General features: G+C 46.6%; 2 protein-coding genes across 3 annotated transcripts; one reads left to right on the forward strand and one right to left on the reverse strand.

The window, feature by feature from the left end:
- Positions 1 to 532: 532 nt before the first annotated feature.
- Positions 533 to 3354, forward strand: ccdc90b (coiled-coil domain containing 90B). Its single transcript, XM_047343383.1, has 9 exons — positions 533 to 694; positions 826 to 945; positions 1140 to 1243; positions 1315 to 1416; positions 2627 to 2668; positions 2740 to 2811; positions 2889 to 2942; positions 3070 to 3184; positions 3254 to 3354. Exons 1-9 carry the CDS (start codon positions 646 to 648, stop codon positions 3307 to 3309), a joined length of 714 nt encoding a protein of 237 aa, XP_047199339.1. The 5' UTR covers positions 533 to 645; the 3' UTR covers positions 3310 to 3354.
- A 319-nt stretch (positions 3355 to 3673) lies between these two features.
- On the reverse strand, positions 3674 to 15135 carry pcf11 (PCF11 cleavage and polyadenylation factor subunit). Of its 2 annotated transcripts, none has more exons than XM_047343382.1 (17): positions 14732 to 15135; positions 12495 to 12620; positions 11951 to 12133; positions 10310 to 10531; positions 8738 to 9744; positions 8404 to 8578; positions 8002 to 8311; positions 7552 to 7695; positions 6159 to 7408; positions 5959 to 6025; positions 5702 to 5827; positions 5498 to 5621; positions 5240 to 5423; positions 4955 to 5110; positions 4685 to 4777; positions 4554 to 4589; positions 3674 to 4460 (listed from the first exon to the last, which is right to left on the reverse strand). In XM_047343382.1, exons 1-17 carry the CDS (start codon positions 14897 to 14899, stop codon positions 4236 to 4238), a joined length of 4596 nt encoding a protein of 1531 aa, XP_047199338.1. In that variant the 5' UTR covers positions 14900 to 15135; the 3' UTR covers positions 3674 to 4235. The 2 variants fall into 2 exon arrangements, with proteins under 2 accessions (XP_047199338.1, XP_047199337.1); XM_047343381.1 differs by having other exon boundaries at positions 7933 to 8311; positions 14732 to 15134.
- Between the last annotated feature and the right edge of the window lie 1720 nt (positions 15136 to 16855).

Here is a 16855-nt window from a genome sequence, read left to right on the forward strand (position 1 = left end):
AGGGACAATAGATCCGCTGGGGGGTCACAGTTTATTTTGACACTGAACGTTAAGAGAAGGGTTAAGTATTGAAATACATTATTGTTAATCAATATATGTCATTATATCATGTTATTGAACTGTGATCATAATTATTGATGCATTAATGTCGCACCTGATGTGTCGTTAATTCAAGTCACTTCATCTACTGCTGTGTTCGTCAATTATCTTCACCTATATTTATTAATCATTAAATTATAATTGATCTGAATCAGTTCAAATCTGTGAACTGTTAAATGTTTGTGACGTCATAAAACACAACAGTATTTCAGATAATAAACAGTAGTAACTGTAGTATATCTACTACTAGATAAACTGTAGTATATCTACTAGATAAACTGTAGTATATCTACTACTAGATAAACTGTAGTATATCTACTACTAGATAAACTGTAAAGGGCTGACTACAGTACATGAGTAGATATATCTTCAACCACTGGAGGACGCTGTCTCATTAGATCGAACAGTGAAGTTGAGAATTCCGAGTGTTCCTGAAGGGCACCTGACCGTCTCCTGTTACGTCACAGTGTTTCCGGTCTGTTCCACGATCAGCTGATCGTAACTTTTCTCACTTTGCTCAAACTTGTAAACACAGCAGCTTCCGGGATGAACGCGCTGCGGAGGTTCCACCTGTGGAGGTTTCGAACCTGGAGACGTGAGTCCGACTCTCCTGGAGTACTGGAGTAATCTATTACTGTGCACCTGTCAGACTTACACACCGTTCAGTTTCAAGAATAATGTGTGTGTGTGTGTGTGTGTGTGTGTGTGTGTGTGTGTGTGAGACAGATTTCCATTTGACGGCCCCTACATTGACCTTTGACCTGAGAAAAGTGGAACTGACGCCTCTGGAGCAGCGAAAGCTCACGTTCGATTCCCACACCATGGTGACAGAGCTGGAGCAGAGCGGTGAGGACACACTGACAGGAAGTACATCACAGTACTGTTGTGACATCACTTCCTAATGATGTCATCATGATGATGTATCACAGTGATCCAGTGAGAGCCAATCAGTCAGTTCAGCTGCTTTTATTTTGAAAGAACAGGAGCTGATCACAGTCAATGTGTCTCCACATGAACATGAAGTTTACCTTTGTTCTCAGGTTTTGAGAAGCGTCAGGCCGAGTTGATCGTCTCAGCTCTGGTGACTCTGACGACGGCGAATATGGACATTGTTTACAGAGACATGGTGACCAAGTCCCACCAGGTAGGACGCAGGTCAGAGGTCAGAGGTCAGAGCAGGTACAGAGTCAATCTTCTCATGCCTGTGACTTTCAGGAAATCGCTGTGCAGCAGATCGTAGCTCATCTGGACTCCATCAGGAAGGACATGGTGATCCTGGAGAAGAGCGAGTTCGCCAATCTGCGGTCTGAAAACATGGTAACACAACCCGTACAACCACACTGTAACATGTGGTAACACAACCCGTACAACCACACTGTAACATGTGGTAACACAACCCGTACAACCACACTGTAACATGTGGTAACACAACCCGTACAACCACACTGTAACATGTGGTAACACAACACGTACAACCACACTGTAACATGTGGTAACACAACCCGTACAACCACACTGTAACATGTGGTAACACAACACGTACAACCACACTGTAACATGTGGTAACACAACCCATACAACCACACTGTAACATGTGGTAACACAACACGTACAACCACACTGTAACATATGGTAACACAACACGTACAACCACACTGTAACATGTGGTAACACAACATATACGACACTGAACATTAGTAACACAACCGTACAACCACACTACACTGTAACATACATAGTAACACAACACTACAACCACACTGTAACATGTGGTAACACAACACCCAACCACACTGTAACATACCATGGTAACACAACACATACAACCACACGTAACATACAACACGTCGACACTGTAACATATGGTAACACACATATACGACACTGTAACATATCATAGTAACACAGTACAACACACTGTAACACAACACGTACGACACTGTAACATATCATAGTAACACAACACGTACAACCACACTGTAACATATGGTAACACAACACGTACGACACTGTACATATCATAACGACACTGTAACATATCATAGTAACACAACTGTAACAATCGACACTGTAACATATCATAGTAACACAACACGTACAACCACACTGTAACATATGGTAACACAACACGTACGACACTGTAACATATCATAGTAACACAACACATCCGACACTGTAACATATCATAGTAACACAACACGTACAACCACACTGTAACATATGGTAACAAACACAATACAACCACACTGTAACACAACACGTGGTAACAAACACAACACACACACTGTAACATATCATGTAACTACAACCACACTGTAACATATGGTAACACAACACGTACCACACTGTAACATATGGTAACACAACACGTACGACACTGTAACATATGGTAACACAACATGTACGACACTGTAACATATCATAGTAACACAACACGTACAACCACACTGTAACATATGTTAACACAACACTGTACACCACTGTTGTGTGTTTTCTAACAATCGACCCACTTTCCCTTGTTGGACAGAAAATGAAGCGCGAGCTGGAGCAGCTGTGGAACCGACTGAAGGTACGAACTCTTTTATAAATCAGCTGAGACGCTGCAGACGCCCGTTCTGATGAAACACGTCTTCTGTTCAGGAGGAGACTCAGAAAGTCCGAGCTGAAACCAAACTCGACATCAACCTGGAGAGCAGCAGGATGTCTGACATGGTGAGTCAGTCAGTGAACGCATCGTGTCCACGAGTCAGTGAACGCATCACGAGTGTAACTCAGTGTTTTTGTGTCAGTTCAGTGAACAGGAGAAGAAACTGATGGAGACGACGACAGAGTTCCACCACAAGGTGAAACAACCGGATTGTAATACTGTAACATTACTGTAATATTACTATTATACTGAAATACTTTGGTTAAACTCTAAACTACTGTGCTGGTTGAACTTCGTCCGTCTCCTCGTCTCTCATTCCTCAGAAAGTCGACCTGGAAAACGACAACATGGAGATCAACAAGAAGATCGACCTGCAGGTGGCGTCACTCAAAACTCTGCTGGAGTCTCTGAAACTGGAGACGGTCACCTACCTGGCAGGTAACATACAGAGTAATCAGAGTACTCAGAGTAACTTAAGTCACTAATTTTTGTCCTGTTCCTCCTCAGCGACCGTGTTCTCGTGTCTCGCCATCGCTCTTGGCGTTTACAGACTGTGGAAGTGAAGCTAAGACCTGGAGCTGGTTTAATAAAGTGAAAGTACACAAGCACTCTCAGCTTCATGTACTTTTATTTGTAGTAAAGTATTTTTACATGAAGAATCTCAGTATTTTTTCACATTACATATTTTTTCTTAAAGGTAGAACAGTATTTTAAGAGGAAAATTATTTGTAACCCTAACACTTGGGGGCACTGTAACATTTAATAATTAGTATTTTAAGCATCTGACATGTAACTTACTAGTAATGTAATTTGAACTAGTCTCTGTAAAGTAACTAAGCAACAATGAAGTTGTCATGTTTAATTTCTCTGAAATGTAGAAAATATCAAATAAAAATACTTGGTAAAGTAATAAAAGACGAGCAGACATTTAAATTCACTTGAACTTTATTTTTTAACTGAACGACAATAAAACTATTAAATCAGAATCACACAAGAACAAACAAGTTTCAGACTCGTTTATTGAAAATCATTAAAAACTAAAGACGACGACTCGGATTCTTGACGGGAACCAATCCTGAAGAGTGGGCGGAGTCTCCAGTCGTCCAATCAGACCATGCTTACCTTTAACGCAGCGGGAAACAACTCAACACCTGAAACTACTCATCAACCAATAAACAGATCAGTAAACCAATCGATCAATAACCATCAGACTTTAACAGCAGCAGCTGATCATTAATCACTTTAACACCAGAGATTCAAAAAATACTTTAATTATAAATTAAATCATTTACAGCGTCGAGTCAAACAAACACAAACGTGGCGTTCACAAACAAGCGACCTGAAATGGTCGGGTTGGATCCGAATACAAAAATGTATTGACGAGAACGTTGCTGACGACTCGACCTCCGCTCGCTAAAAACACCGTCTCCAAAAATGGAAAAAGTGACGGAGGCTGAGAGCGGCGGCGGCGGCAGCAGAGGAGGCGTGGTTACACATTATTCTCTTCTGATTGCACTTGGTCAATTAAAAGCTCCGCCTCCTCTTTTTTCACGTCGAGTAGCTCCACGGCCTCGGGTGCCACTTCCTGTTTGACCGAGGCGGCGGCGTTGCAGCAGGAAGTCTCCTCTTCCTCCTTGGGCTCGACGAAGGCGCTAAGCGGGTGATCGGTGAGCAGCTTGTTGGGCGATGGCGTGACGTCGAGATACGACGACGTCTGGGGAGACAAAGCAGGTCAAAGGTTGAGTTATTACTGATTCATCTATTATTGATTAGTTTTCATTTTGATAAATCGTCGGCAGGTACTCACATTTTTATAATCTTCAAAACATGCCGGATGAAAATTCTGAAGAAGAAAAAAACATGTCAGTCACCAGGACGGTGTGTTTTGTTGTGTCATTGTGTACTCCTGTCTTGTTGTGTGGTTGAGTTGTGCCTCACCTTGTCGTCGACTCGGACGGCGTCCTTCAGGAACCAGTCCTCCTCCTCCTCCACCCAGTACGTCTCAAACGGCTCCTGACAGATTTCACATAACTGCAGAAAATAAACAAAACAAACTGTTAGTCCCTGCAGGACACCGTCCAATCACAGTGAGGATGATTTACACCGTACTCTGTACCAGCCAATCACAGTGAAAGTGACAGTGTCTGACTACTACAAGATTGTCTGTCAGTTAGCTTCTGATTGGCTGATGAACAGCCTCTCTCTCACCTCTCCCACTTGGTCCTTGGTCGCCCTGACGATTTGGACCTCCCTCTCTTTTGCCGCTGCCTGACTCTTCTGAACTTCCTCCTCGTTCTCTTTCTCAAAGAAGTGACTCTTCACTCGTTCCTCCAGGTCGGCGATTTCCTCGAACTCGATCCAGTCCTGTCACACACACACACACACACACAGTGTTTGCAGTGAATATGTGTCTTTGTGTGTTCTCACCATGGGGCAGTAGTACCAGCAGCAGTGTGTGTGTGTGTGTGTGTGTGTGTGTGTGTGTGTGCTCACCTTGAGGTTGTAGTACCAGCGGCGGTGTGTGATCTTCTTGCTGGCGACCTTTCCGGCGTGGTTCTGTCTGAAGTGCCAATCGAGGTGGTCGGCGTACAGGTCCGTCTGGGTGGTGGTGAACCTCATGCTGCAGAGACAACACTGGTTCCCCGAGTACAGCTTCATCACCACGCACTCGTAACGCCTGCGGGGGTGGGGGAGTTAGACGGGTGTGCGACTAGTGGTGAGAGAGCAGTTGAGTGGCTCGTCTGTACTTACGGTTTCATGTCATCCACGGTGAAGCTGGTCAGGTCCGGGATGTCTTCCTCCTCCTCCACCTCCTGCTCCTCCTCTTCCTCCTCCTCTGCTGGCGGAGCCGCCGGCGCCACAGTGGTCGAAGATTCTGGAAAAACAAAAATTGTATTTCTAACTATTTGAGCGTCATGTTTCCATAACAACTGCATCAGATATCAGCAGACTCACCGTTGCTGGTGGTCGGCGTAGCCTCGGGCTGCGAAGGCTTGATGATGCCGGTGGAGATGAGTTTGGTCAGAAGGTCGTTGACGTCAACCTGACCGAAGTGGTTCTCTGGAGGGACGACCTGCGGCGCTGCGGCCACACAAACAGACGGCAGGTTAAACGTCAGTCTGACACAGAATGAGTTTCACTGACATGGAATCTGATATTTACATGTTTTAAACATGTTCTCATGACATTAATGAAAACAAGTGAATTCTTACTCTGAGGTCTGAATGGAACCGAGTTCTGAGGCAGGAACGTTTGATTCATGTTCCCCAACAGGTTCACCTGAAAACAGGAACAAATTAATGACAGAGGAAAAGGCAATGCTGATACATTTACCTTCATCGATTTTATATTCCATTGATTATAATATAACTTCACTTAAAAGACGAGAAACTGATTGACAGGTGTCACTCACCGGCTGCGGCAGGCCAACAGCGGGGGCGGCAGGGTTGTAGAAGGGGGCGGGGCCCGGCTGGGAAAATGGCGGCTGCAGGTTAAAGTTCACCGTCTGCGCCGGGAACGCCATTGGCCCCGCAGGGAACTGAGGGTTCATGGGCTCTGGGAAACACTGGGGGCCCATGTTGAAGTTCTGCTGGGGGGTCATCGGGTTGTCGTAAATGGGCGGGGCCATTGGCCTCATGGGAGGTTGCATGTTGTGTTGGGGAGGGAACCTGGGGGGCCCCTGCTGCCCAGGGGGGCCCTCAAAGTGCGTGTGTCCACCCTGATGGGGTACATTGGGTATGTCATACCTGTGATTGGGGCCTTCAAACCTCATGGGGCCCATTTGGTTTGGAGGGCCTTCGAAACGCAAAGCCCGCTGCTGCTGGAAGCCCATTGGTCCAGGTCCAGGGGCCATGTTGTTGTCAAAGCGTCTTGGTGGTTCAAAGTGCTGCATTGGCCCTTCAAAATGTCCCGGCCCCTGACCCACAAACCGCACTGGGGGCTGTTGGCCCATGGGACCATCAAACCTCCCGGGGCCTTGAGGATGGGGGTGAACATCAAACCTCCCCATCCCGTCTCCGCCTCTCATTGGACCGTGAGGCATGTGGGCGCCGTCTGGGCCATCAAACCTTTCTGGTATGTTGTGATGTGGTGGTCTGCCGCCATCGAACCTGCCTGGCCCCTGGGGGTGAGGCCCTTCGAACTGTGAAGAGTCATCGTACCAGCCGGGCGGGTGGGGTCTGGGGGGGGCTATGTGTTCAGGGCCGTCATATCGGGACGGCGGGTGCCCTGCTTCGTGAGGAGGGGTGTGTCCAGGCGAGTTGCTCTGCTGTCGGACAGACGACAGTGGTCCAACACGCGCTGGGGCCTTGAGGATGGGGGGAGGGGTAGGCTGAGGAGGGGGGACATCAGGTTTGAGGGGCCCTTCATCAGAGTGCTCACTGTTGGGGCTCTCAAAGCGCGGGACCGGGCTCATCTCTGCCGAGTCTTTCTGGTGTAGAGGTGACAGGCGCTCGCGCTCGAACCTCGGGACGGGGGCGTCCAGACCGGTCGGACTGGGACAATTCCTGTGTACCACTGTGCCGGAGGGCAGGGGCCCCTCCGGCCTCCGGGGGTCAGGATGCCTGGAGTCAACAGAGGGCGTGTACCTCCGTGGAGTGTCGTATCCGCTCTTCTGTTCGTCGCGCTGGCGCTCGGTCAGCGGCGAGTTCCACTCTCTCTCACCTGGAAACAACAAACAAACATTTTTTATCATTTAAAAGAGAGACAGGACGTCAGAGACCCGGACCTCTGACCTGCTGACAAGACGGCACATGACAGGAAACGCAGCCACAGGTGGACACATGACGGATCTGTGACGGACTTACTGGAGTCTCGGGGGTCGGCTCGTCTCCTGAAGCGAAGGCCAGGCAGCGACTTGAGGGTGGGGAACTCTTTGCCATGGTTGTACTCTTCGATCATGGGGCCGAGCGGAGGCCGCGACTCTTCTCGTTCTTTACTCCGTCTTTCACCTGAAGGTCACAAACCAACAGAAGCAGTCAGTGACACAGGAAGTGAAACAGAGGCCTCTTCACATAAAAAGAACCAATTAATCAAATTATATTTTAATCTAATCAATAATTTCATGAACCTTTAAACTGTAAAATTAATAAAAATGTATTCAATGATGGATAAATTAATGAATCAATCAGTGAAGCGATAGTTTGATTCGTGTTCAGTTCTCTCTTCCTACATCAAGCTGGCCTAACCTTGTCTGTCTCGTGGCGCTCGGCTGTATTTAAGTGGCGGTGGGTGTCCTCCAATGCTCCGACCCCCACCTGTCTTCTCGCCCGGGCCTGTTACATCGACATCCTCCACATTCTCCTCGCCCTCCCACTCCTCTCCGGCCACTCGGTGGGTGACCTGCGTCTTCCTGAGCTTGGACTTGTGCTCGTAGTACGACAGCTCTGCGGCGTCCATGGCATCGTGGGGCTGGGAGGAGGGCGCGGCCAGCAGCGGCTGTTTCCCGTCCCAGCTCTCTGAGCGCTGCAGCTTCTCCTCCTGATACTGGAAGAAATGTTTTATCTGGTGCGCCACATTGAGGAAGTCCTCTTGAGAAATCTCGCCGCTCTCCAGACGTTTACCGGCCTGCAGAGAAATGCAAAGATGAAAACTTGTAACTGATTTGATGATTTTAAAAGAGATAAATGAACGAACAGCTGCTGATCCGTGTGACGTACCCTCCTCAGCAGGTCCTTCTTGGAGGCGGTGTTGAGGGCTTCAGGTATCTGCAGGTTGGCGTCCACGCTGAGGCGGTGCTTTAGGGTTCGGGGGGTGGTGGGTCGAGTCGGCGTGTTGTACGGTTTGTGTCTCTGGGGTCCAGGCTTCATGTGAGCGTCGTCTGGCAACTTCAAACTGAAGAAGCAGCAGAAACAAAGTCAACAATGAATAAAAACAACGACCTGCTGCTGCTCTCACTGTTCATTACATAGAATATTATTATAAATGATCAGTTATTAATATTAAATTACATTTACTATTCATATCTATACGACGATGTCTGGTTGGACTCACTGTTTGTTCTCCTCCCAGCCGCTCCTCCAGCGATGAGGAGCCTCCTTCGTCTCCTTGCCACTTCCATCGTGACTTCGGGGCGAGTGAGAGTCTCTGGACTCGGAGTGTCGATCGTCCTGCGGTCTCTTCGACCTCCTGCTCTCTGATTGGCTCTTCTTGAGTGTGACCCGGTCATCTCGGCCGGGCTTGCCATGCAGCGGTTCATCTACACGGACCCTCCGGGGTTTCCCCGGTTTGTGAGAGGGTGACGGGGACAGCGAGCTGCTCCTGGCTCTGCCTTTGGGCGAGCGCCTATCCTTCCTCTTCGGAGAGGAGGTGGGGGAGCGAGACCTGGAGCGGGTGCGCTTCCTGGCATGTGTTCTGGCGTTGCCTCCACTTTTGAACTCGACCTTCTCTGCCTCCTCGCGCTCGTGTTTGATGACGAACCCATTCGCCAGCTTCCCTTTGCTGAACCTCTGCAGCTCTGCCCCCAGCACCGCCTCCTCTCTCTCCTTCTTGTCGTTGCATCTCTTCTTCTCCTTCAGCTCCTCGTCTTTGCTCTCTCCACTCTTGTCCTGTGTGCGTTTCCTCAGCCGTGGATCTTTCTTGGAGCCGTCGGATGATTTCTGACCTTCAGCCTCAGCCTGTTTGTTTTTGCTTTGGACACTTTTGGTCATCGGAGACAGAGACTTGGACTTGGTCTTCTCTTCCAACGTTTCTTTCCTTGGGGTTCTGGTCTTTTCCGGTCTGAAGGATTTCTCCAGCTGCCGTTTCTCAGGCGTCAGGGCAGGACTTCCTTTTTGGAGACTGTCTTTTTTCCCAGCAGGCTGTTCTTTGGGCTGGGACGCAGCTGGGGGGCCGGTGCGGTTCAGACGAGGGTCTCTGGTGGACGTCTTGGTGTCAGGCTGGGTCTGAGGAGGGATCCAGGGTCGGACCACTGGGGCATTCTGGCTGAGGGCCTTTGGCGTCATGGTCGGAGCAGCTGGAGAGGAGGCTGGAGGCGGTGTGGGTATTGTGAATCCTCCGGCCTGCAGACATAACAAACAAGTGTTGATCATAGATCTTAACAAGGAGCTACATCCTCTGTCCTTAACCCTCAACAAGAGTAAAACTAGCAGAAAACCTCAGTCACATGTGAGGATCCGTCTTCCAGGACAGACAAGTGCAATAGATGCCACGTGTAACTGAGAACATCTTTCATATTCTAAAATTTGCTATTCTGCACTTTGACTTTTGTTACTTTAAGTATATGCTGAGCATCGCCACTGATTTCCCAAAACAAGTTGATTCCGATTCACAAGGTATGGATTCTCGTGTTGTACTGAACATGTTGACGAGTCATTTTCATGATGTTTCAATGAGTCTGATAAACTGTGGAATCAAACCAACACTCAGTGACTTCCTGTGCTGATCAGGTCCTGAGAACTAGTGTTGATTAGTTCCAGTGAAGCCGAGTGGAGGAGGACACAGAAACTAACCAGCTGCAGCTTCTGCTCTGATCACTGAGCAGCTGAGACTAGAGAAACTCTAATCTGAAACTCAGATTATCTGTGTCAGACAGATCTGGAATCAGATTGAATGCGTTTGTCCTACCAGCTGAGCTTTGGTCTGCTCCAGCTCCAGCTCGATCTTCTTCTGCTGAAGCTCCAGAAGCTGTTTCTGTTTGGCCAGCAGCTGCTGTCGGATGAGCTGCTCCTGGGTCACGCTGGACTGGCTGACCGCTGGGACCGGCTGGGGAGCAGGCGCCACCACCGCCGCTGACACCGGCGCCGGGGGCTGGGAGGGAACTGGCTGCGGAGAGGAGGCCTCCTCAGACTGGACACACGATGATGTCACAGAGGGTCGCAGGAGGGACAGAGGAAACAAAGAAAGTTCAGTCCAAGTCAGAAATTATTCAAAGAAAAACTGTCTAAAGCTGAAATAATTGTTTAATTGATTATTAATACAGCCTCTGCAGCAGATCATTGGATTAAGACTTACAGCTGTTTCCTGTCAGTGAACAAACCATCTGGTGGTTATAGGATTCTTTTACACCTCGTTCGATTCAGACCTTCAGACTTCTACGTTTAGTCCTGACCTAAATATCTGGTGTGAAGGTTCCTCGGTCCACGGTCCAGACCAACACACATTAAGTCTAACCAAAAGAGGTGGTCTGGATGAACCCTGGTTCGGTTTGTTTGCAGAGTGAAAACACTTTTTCCGTGAAACCAAAACCAACCAGATCAAATAGAAACAATGGAACAAACACATGAAGCTTCAGACTCTGAGCAAACATCCTTAACCTGCTCAGAGATGTCACCTTTGATTTACAGGCATTTATTATTGTAGCCATTTTCAGACATGAACTGTGTAAAATGTTGTCCTGAAATGTTGTAGTTAGTGTTTGTGAAGCAGCAGCAGCAGGTTGTTGGGTCCCGACTCGTTCAAACAGGAACATGTGGGGAACATCCAGGCGAGGGGCGGAGCCTGTAGAGCAGCAGGAGGCGGAGCCTGTAGAGCAGCAGGAGGCCGGACATGACGTATAAACTCTGCTGTGGAAAGATCAGTGTTGTTGTTTACAGCTCATCCACACCGGCGTCGGCCCTCATCACCAAAAGATCTGGAACCTCCTCGTGTTTCCAAGTGGACGTCTTCGTCTTCTACGTGTACGGCTCCTCTTCTTCATCCTGAGATATTTGTGTTCTTCCAGTTTCACGTCCGTCACGTGTTAGAAACCTCATCAACACGTCCACTCGCTCACTGGGAAGCTTCAGGACATTGTCCTGCTGTTTCCTCACATGGACTCACTCTGACACTTTACAGACATTTTACTAGGAGGCTGCAGGAGAAGATCCAGAAAATGTCCAGAGACACTGACATTTGTTCTCACACAGAACCTCCAGAACATGTCAGGAACATGTTCGAATTTCATGTCTGAAAACAGCTTCTTTGTTTTGTCTAAGAAAAGAAAATTCTAATAAATATCTGCAGATTAATAAATAACTGGCGCTGTAGACTAGACCTCTCACCTTATCTATAAATACTTAAGTCTATTAAATATTAAAGAGTGAGAAAATATAAGATGATTGTTTGTTTGGTTCCTGCTTCTTAAAATGTTTTTCTACTTGATCAAATGACGGAAACGTCCCTGAACTCCTTCTCTGTGTGTCACTGTATTTACATCTTAAGGTATAGAAAACTAAAACTTGAACATTTAAATCCAGGTCAGGTGTGGTGTTCGCTGCCCGTACGCACCTGCTTTAAAAACTTGGGGTTGACATGAATGCTGGCGTTAACGGTGGGCGGCAAAGGCTTGATAGGCCACGCCGGGTCCACTGAGTTGACGCGCACGTCCAGCGCATACAGCTTCTTCAGGGGGAACACCTCGTCCCATGTGGAGCGCAGCTTAAACAGACTCTTTCTGAGGTTTTCATCCACCTACAAACAGAGGACATGACTTGGTCCATGGCTACAAACAAACACTCATAAAAATGTCACTTTAATGCAAAAGTAAAAGATAATGTTAAGAAAGTTCTTAAAGCTCAGCATTCACCCTCCCGTGCACACTTTATTAACAGGATTATGTTAAAGCATCATAAGAACATATTAATATTCTCAGTCACCCAGGTTGTGGCTCTTGCAGGGGTTGTACATGTCGTAGATGCAAGTCCAGTCACCCATCTTCGACATGTACAACCCCTGACAATGCACAATAAGAAGCAACACAACAAGACAAACAGGAAGGAAGTGAGCTGCTAAAACTGTGAATAATTTGTAACAGCAGCAAAGAAAACTGTACCTTTTCAAAGACACATATAAATGAAGTGATTAGGTTTTTAGCAAACACAGCAAGGTACTCTCCTCCAACATTCTTCACTATGGAATCCACTAAGTACAAAACTGGAAGCTTCTCAGCAGCGGGGGCCTGGAGCGATAGAGAACTCAACAAGTTTAGAAAAACAACAGGGGTTAAAGCAACATTTCAGAACAAATTATTATTCACAACTTATATAAAAAACAGGGGATGACAGCCCTCCCATTTCACCACCCGCCGTGTGAAGAAAAATCAAAAAGAGTCCAAAAAATAAAAGTTCATGAGGTGGTTTCTTCAGTCTGGATCAATCGAGGGAAAACACGCTGATTAAGTTCTGATTGATAAAAAAAAAAAAACTCCAGAAAAATCGGTCATCTTCGAAAGTCAATCAGTTCAGTCTCATGTCAAGTCCCATGATGCACCAGGGTTTAAAAAGTTCTCTGGTTTACCTCCAAAGAGGGTTTTCTCCACGAACCACTCTTTGTACGTTACCCTGACGAAAGGTCGTGAGGTTCACTCCACACCCGCTGAGTTTTACACTCACTCTTTCAAAGTTTTACCCCGGAGACGGCTTTTCCCCTCGTTGTTCAAAACACTGGGAACCAGTGAGGAACCAGAACATTTAGATTTGAACTCTGCACCCGAGTCTCGTTACTAAATCAGCTAAGTGAAACACTTGTTTGTTAAACCAAGTCCGAAAGTGTCAGTAAATGAGTCACCAATAAATTACACTGGAAATAAAAAAATGACAAAAAGCACAGTTCACTTTTTTTATTATAAACATTTTAACCATTCAATGACATTTCAGTGATTCAAGATTCACTCGTGAATTTAAGCAGGGAAACTTTTTTTTCTTTGTGTGACCAGGATGAAAACATGGAGCTGAGTAAGAATCGGGCGCCGGTGGAGAGAACTACCCGACAGAGTAACAACAGGGATGTGACCCGGCCACGATCAGCAGAGAAGTGACGAGCGGAAACCGTCGAGTGAAAACCCGCCGTAAACAAAGTGAATGTGAGAATGTGGTGTCTGCTGCACACTAGAGGACCGTCCTCCCGACGTCAGCGACTGTCAGACGCTGATCTGAACAGATTATCTGGTCACATGATCCTGTGGTGACGGGTTAACAGACAGGATCTTAACGACTGTGTCGGTGTCTCAAATCTTTCATTGTAACCGTCAATCAAATCAGAGACTCGTGTGTTATGAAACGAACAGTGAATGGACAACCAACAGCCAATGAGAGTGAGTTGACCAGGAAGCGTCCCCAACCAGATGTTATTAGTAAGTAGACCAGAAACACAGCTGCCTACAGCGCAAGTTACACTCGTGTCTCTTGTACCTGGAGGAGAAACAAAGAAAAGGAGACGCGTGGATATGTGGTGGGAGTGTTTGTGTAACCAGTTGGTCCAGTGTGTGGAAATCATTCACGTGTGTGTAGTGACTGGAACATGAATTCAGATTAGTAAATCCTGTCGTGCAGCAGATATTAGTTTCTGACAGACGACTGGTTCTCAACAGACCAACATCTTCTATGGTTTAAATCTGCCTCTTCACTGACAGTGAAACTAAACGTGATTGTGATGTTGCTTCATCTTCATTAATAACTAATGTATTTACCCAGCATGTCAGCAGTGAAGGTGCTTTACAAGCTCCACATGGAGAACTGAGGGGAAACTATGAGTAAGTTATTCCCGAAGCAGTTTGAAGATCACTTAGGTCTAGTTTGGTTTTCTGAACTCAGTTTCTAATGTTTGATTCGATCTCCTGTTTCTTCCTGTTTCCACCTCAACTACTTCTCAACGTTTATTTCTGATTTCACAGATTCCAGTTAAAATGAATTATTATAAACCACCTGGATATTTACAGTGCATGGATATGAACTATGTTAACCCTGAGTTAACCTGGACAGAAACACTTTAACCCTGAGTTAACTGGTTCACATTCACTTCATTGTTTAAATCACTTTACGGTGGATTTTCACTCCGTTAAATTTGAATTAAATCTCGTGTTTTAAATCAACGCGGCGAGTTTCGACACCTGAAGTAAGACATGTCTTCTTCTTAGCTACGATCCGACGGAGGCGTTCCCTAAGGAAGCAGCTCCAGCGCTGGAGACATGTCGTAACAACGCGGGCCGCCATGTTGGCGCCTCCCGGGCCTGCGACACCACTAACATCCACAGAAAGCATCTGAAAGGTGAAGATCTATATTTATAAAAACCTTGCTGATTTGAGCTTCAATTATTGCGACGATATCCTTGGCGAAGGTCAGGTTCTCCTCGGCCAGGATGGTCAGCATGTTGATGTGCGGCTTGCTGTTGAACGTCAGGTCCTCCAGGGAGGACTGGTACTCCCGGCAGGCGTCTTCTCTGGCCGCGCTGTCCTCCATCTTTGAGCTCGAGACCCGGGAAACCTACAGCGGCTGGGTCAGCACCATAACCCCGGGACAACCCAGTTCATGAACCCGAACACACAACCCTCCGCCCCGGGCAGCTCGCTCGCTCCTACGGGCTCAAGGTTCGTTTCTCTGTCGCGGCCCGTCGCTGCTCTCGGTGCGATTTCGACGAAGACAAGATGGCGACTGTGACTGAAGACCCGCGACGTCACAGGAAACACGTTATACCGCCCGTGACGTCACTACAGCCCCATTGGCTGGTTTCAAGCCGAAGGGGCAGGGATTTTAATTTTGATTGGTTGAATGGAATTACAGACTCACGAGTGAGCCAATCAGCTTGAAGCAGGGTGAGTTTGTGATTACATAAGGAAGCAGATGAGCACATGAGGCTGAAGCGTGTTCCAGAGGTTTTAACATGTTACACCTCATGTGTAACATACCAACGCAGGAGGTGTAACATGTGATCAGCTACATACATGTTACACATCATGTGTAACATACCAACGCAGGAGGCGTAACATGTGATCAGCTACATACATGTTACACATCATGTGTAACATACCATGGACCATACCCCTAACCCATCATTTTGTATTCCTACCCTTCTAATGACCCATATTAATTGCATGTGTTATTTCATGCATGAGTGTTTGTTTGCTATATTTTTTAAAATAAATGTATTTTATTATTTAATATTGTAATTATTCATTATTAAATATCTTGTTTTTGATTACCACAAATCAATATTTTCCCCTTTCCTGTCTTACTTTATAAACAAACATCCACTTTGTTTTTCTACATCACGTTTACACACGTGGGTCAAAATGCCCCGTACAGAATGTATTCACTACGGAACACCTCCCATTCAGTTCACACAGCTTCTTTTGCACAACTGATGCATGTAAGTCTTGTTTTACAATCCATTACTAGTGAGAAAGAGAAATATGTACAATACTAGGTGTTAGCTAGCTAGCTTCTTTTCTGGCTAGCTTGCCATAGCTAGATCAGTTTATACTTAATAGCCTGCTTATTGGACAATGCACAGTGGAGTTAAAAAATACTTGTGTTTCATGTCAAATCAGTAGATGGCGCTATGACCCTGAGTTAATATTGACATATGGAGCTGTTCAGGCCGAGACACTGATCATGTGACAGAATTTTGGTGCTGATTGGACAATGCACAGTGGAGTTATGACATCTGAAATGTTTGCACGGTTTGAGGAAATGTCACAGTTCTGACCATGGTCGTATGACTTATCTCAGCTCATTTGAGCTGTGCATCAAAGTATAAAACATGTCACTTCCTGTCACCAGCAGGTGGCGCTGGGACGATAGGTCATATTGACATATGGATCTGTTCAGGGCGGGACTGTGATTGTGTGAAAGATGTTTGATGCTGATGACAATTTACAGAGGAGTTAGAATAAATCCTTCCTTTTTGGCGAATCAGCAAACTTTGAAGCCACGGTCACGCCATGTGACGCACACTAAAACTTTTACCAACTTTTATTCTCCATAGAGTTGAGATGACACTCAATTTAAAGTTGATCAGATGAAAGCTCAAGGAGGAGTTTGTTCACATACAACACGTGTAAATGGTCAAAAATGGCCACTTAATTCAAAATGGCCGACTTCCTGTTTGGTCTAGCATATCGATCCAAGAGGGTTTTTTGTCAATCGTGGTGCTAGGGCTGCTCTTAAGGAGGCGCTATTCAGCTACTTATTGTTGCCACCAGGGGGCGCTATGATTTTAAGTCATGATTTCTGTGTCGATGTCAACAGGCCGGGACTCTGGTCTTACATGTCCAGTTTGGAGTAGATTGGACCTTGTATGTCCGAGATACAACCACCTCGTGTTTGGATGGTGAATCATCGAACCTTGACGCAACAGTCACACCGTGTGATGAAAACTCAGTTTGAGGTAGTTTTAATCTCCCAGGAGTCAAGACG

Source organism: Hippoglossus stenolepis, chromosome 15 (assembly GCF_022539355.2).
Source record: "Hippoglossus stenolepis isolate QCI-W04-F060 chromosome 15, HSTE1.2, whole genome shotgun sequence".
Taxonomy (NCBI): Eukaryota; Metazoa; Chordata; class Actinopteri; order Pleuronectiformes; family Pleuronectidae; genus Hippoglossus; species Hippoglossus stenolepis.

Coding starts and splice junctions, on each gene's coding strand:
- ccdc90b (XM_047343383.1), top strand. CDS start 646: ATGAACGCGCTGCGGAGGTTCCACCTGTGGAGGTTTCGAACCTGGAGA. Junction 2,812..2,888: donor GCAGCAGGATGTCTGACATG/GTGAGTCAGTCA, acceptor TTTTTGTGTCAG/TTCAGTGAACAGGAGAAGAA. Junction 3,185..3,253: donor GACGGTCACCTACCTGGCAG/GTAACATACAGA, acceptor GTTCCTCCTCAG/CGACCGTGTTCTCGTGTCTC.
- pcf11 (XM_047343381.1), bottom strand. CDS start 14,899: ATGGAGGACAGCGCGGCCAGAGAAGACGCCTGCCGGGAGTACCAGTCC. Junction 7,409..7,551: donor AGCCGACCCCCGAGACTCCA/GTAAGTCCGTCA, acceptor TGTTGTTTCCAG/GTGAGAGAGAGTGGAACTCG. Junction 5,111..5,239: donor GCTGGTACTACAACCTCAAG/GTGAGCACACAC, acceptor TGTGTGTGACAG/GACTGGATCGAGTTCGAGGA.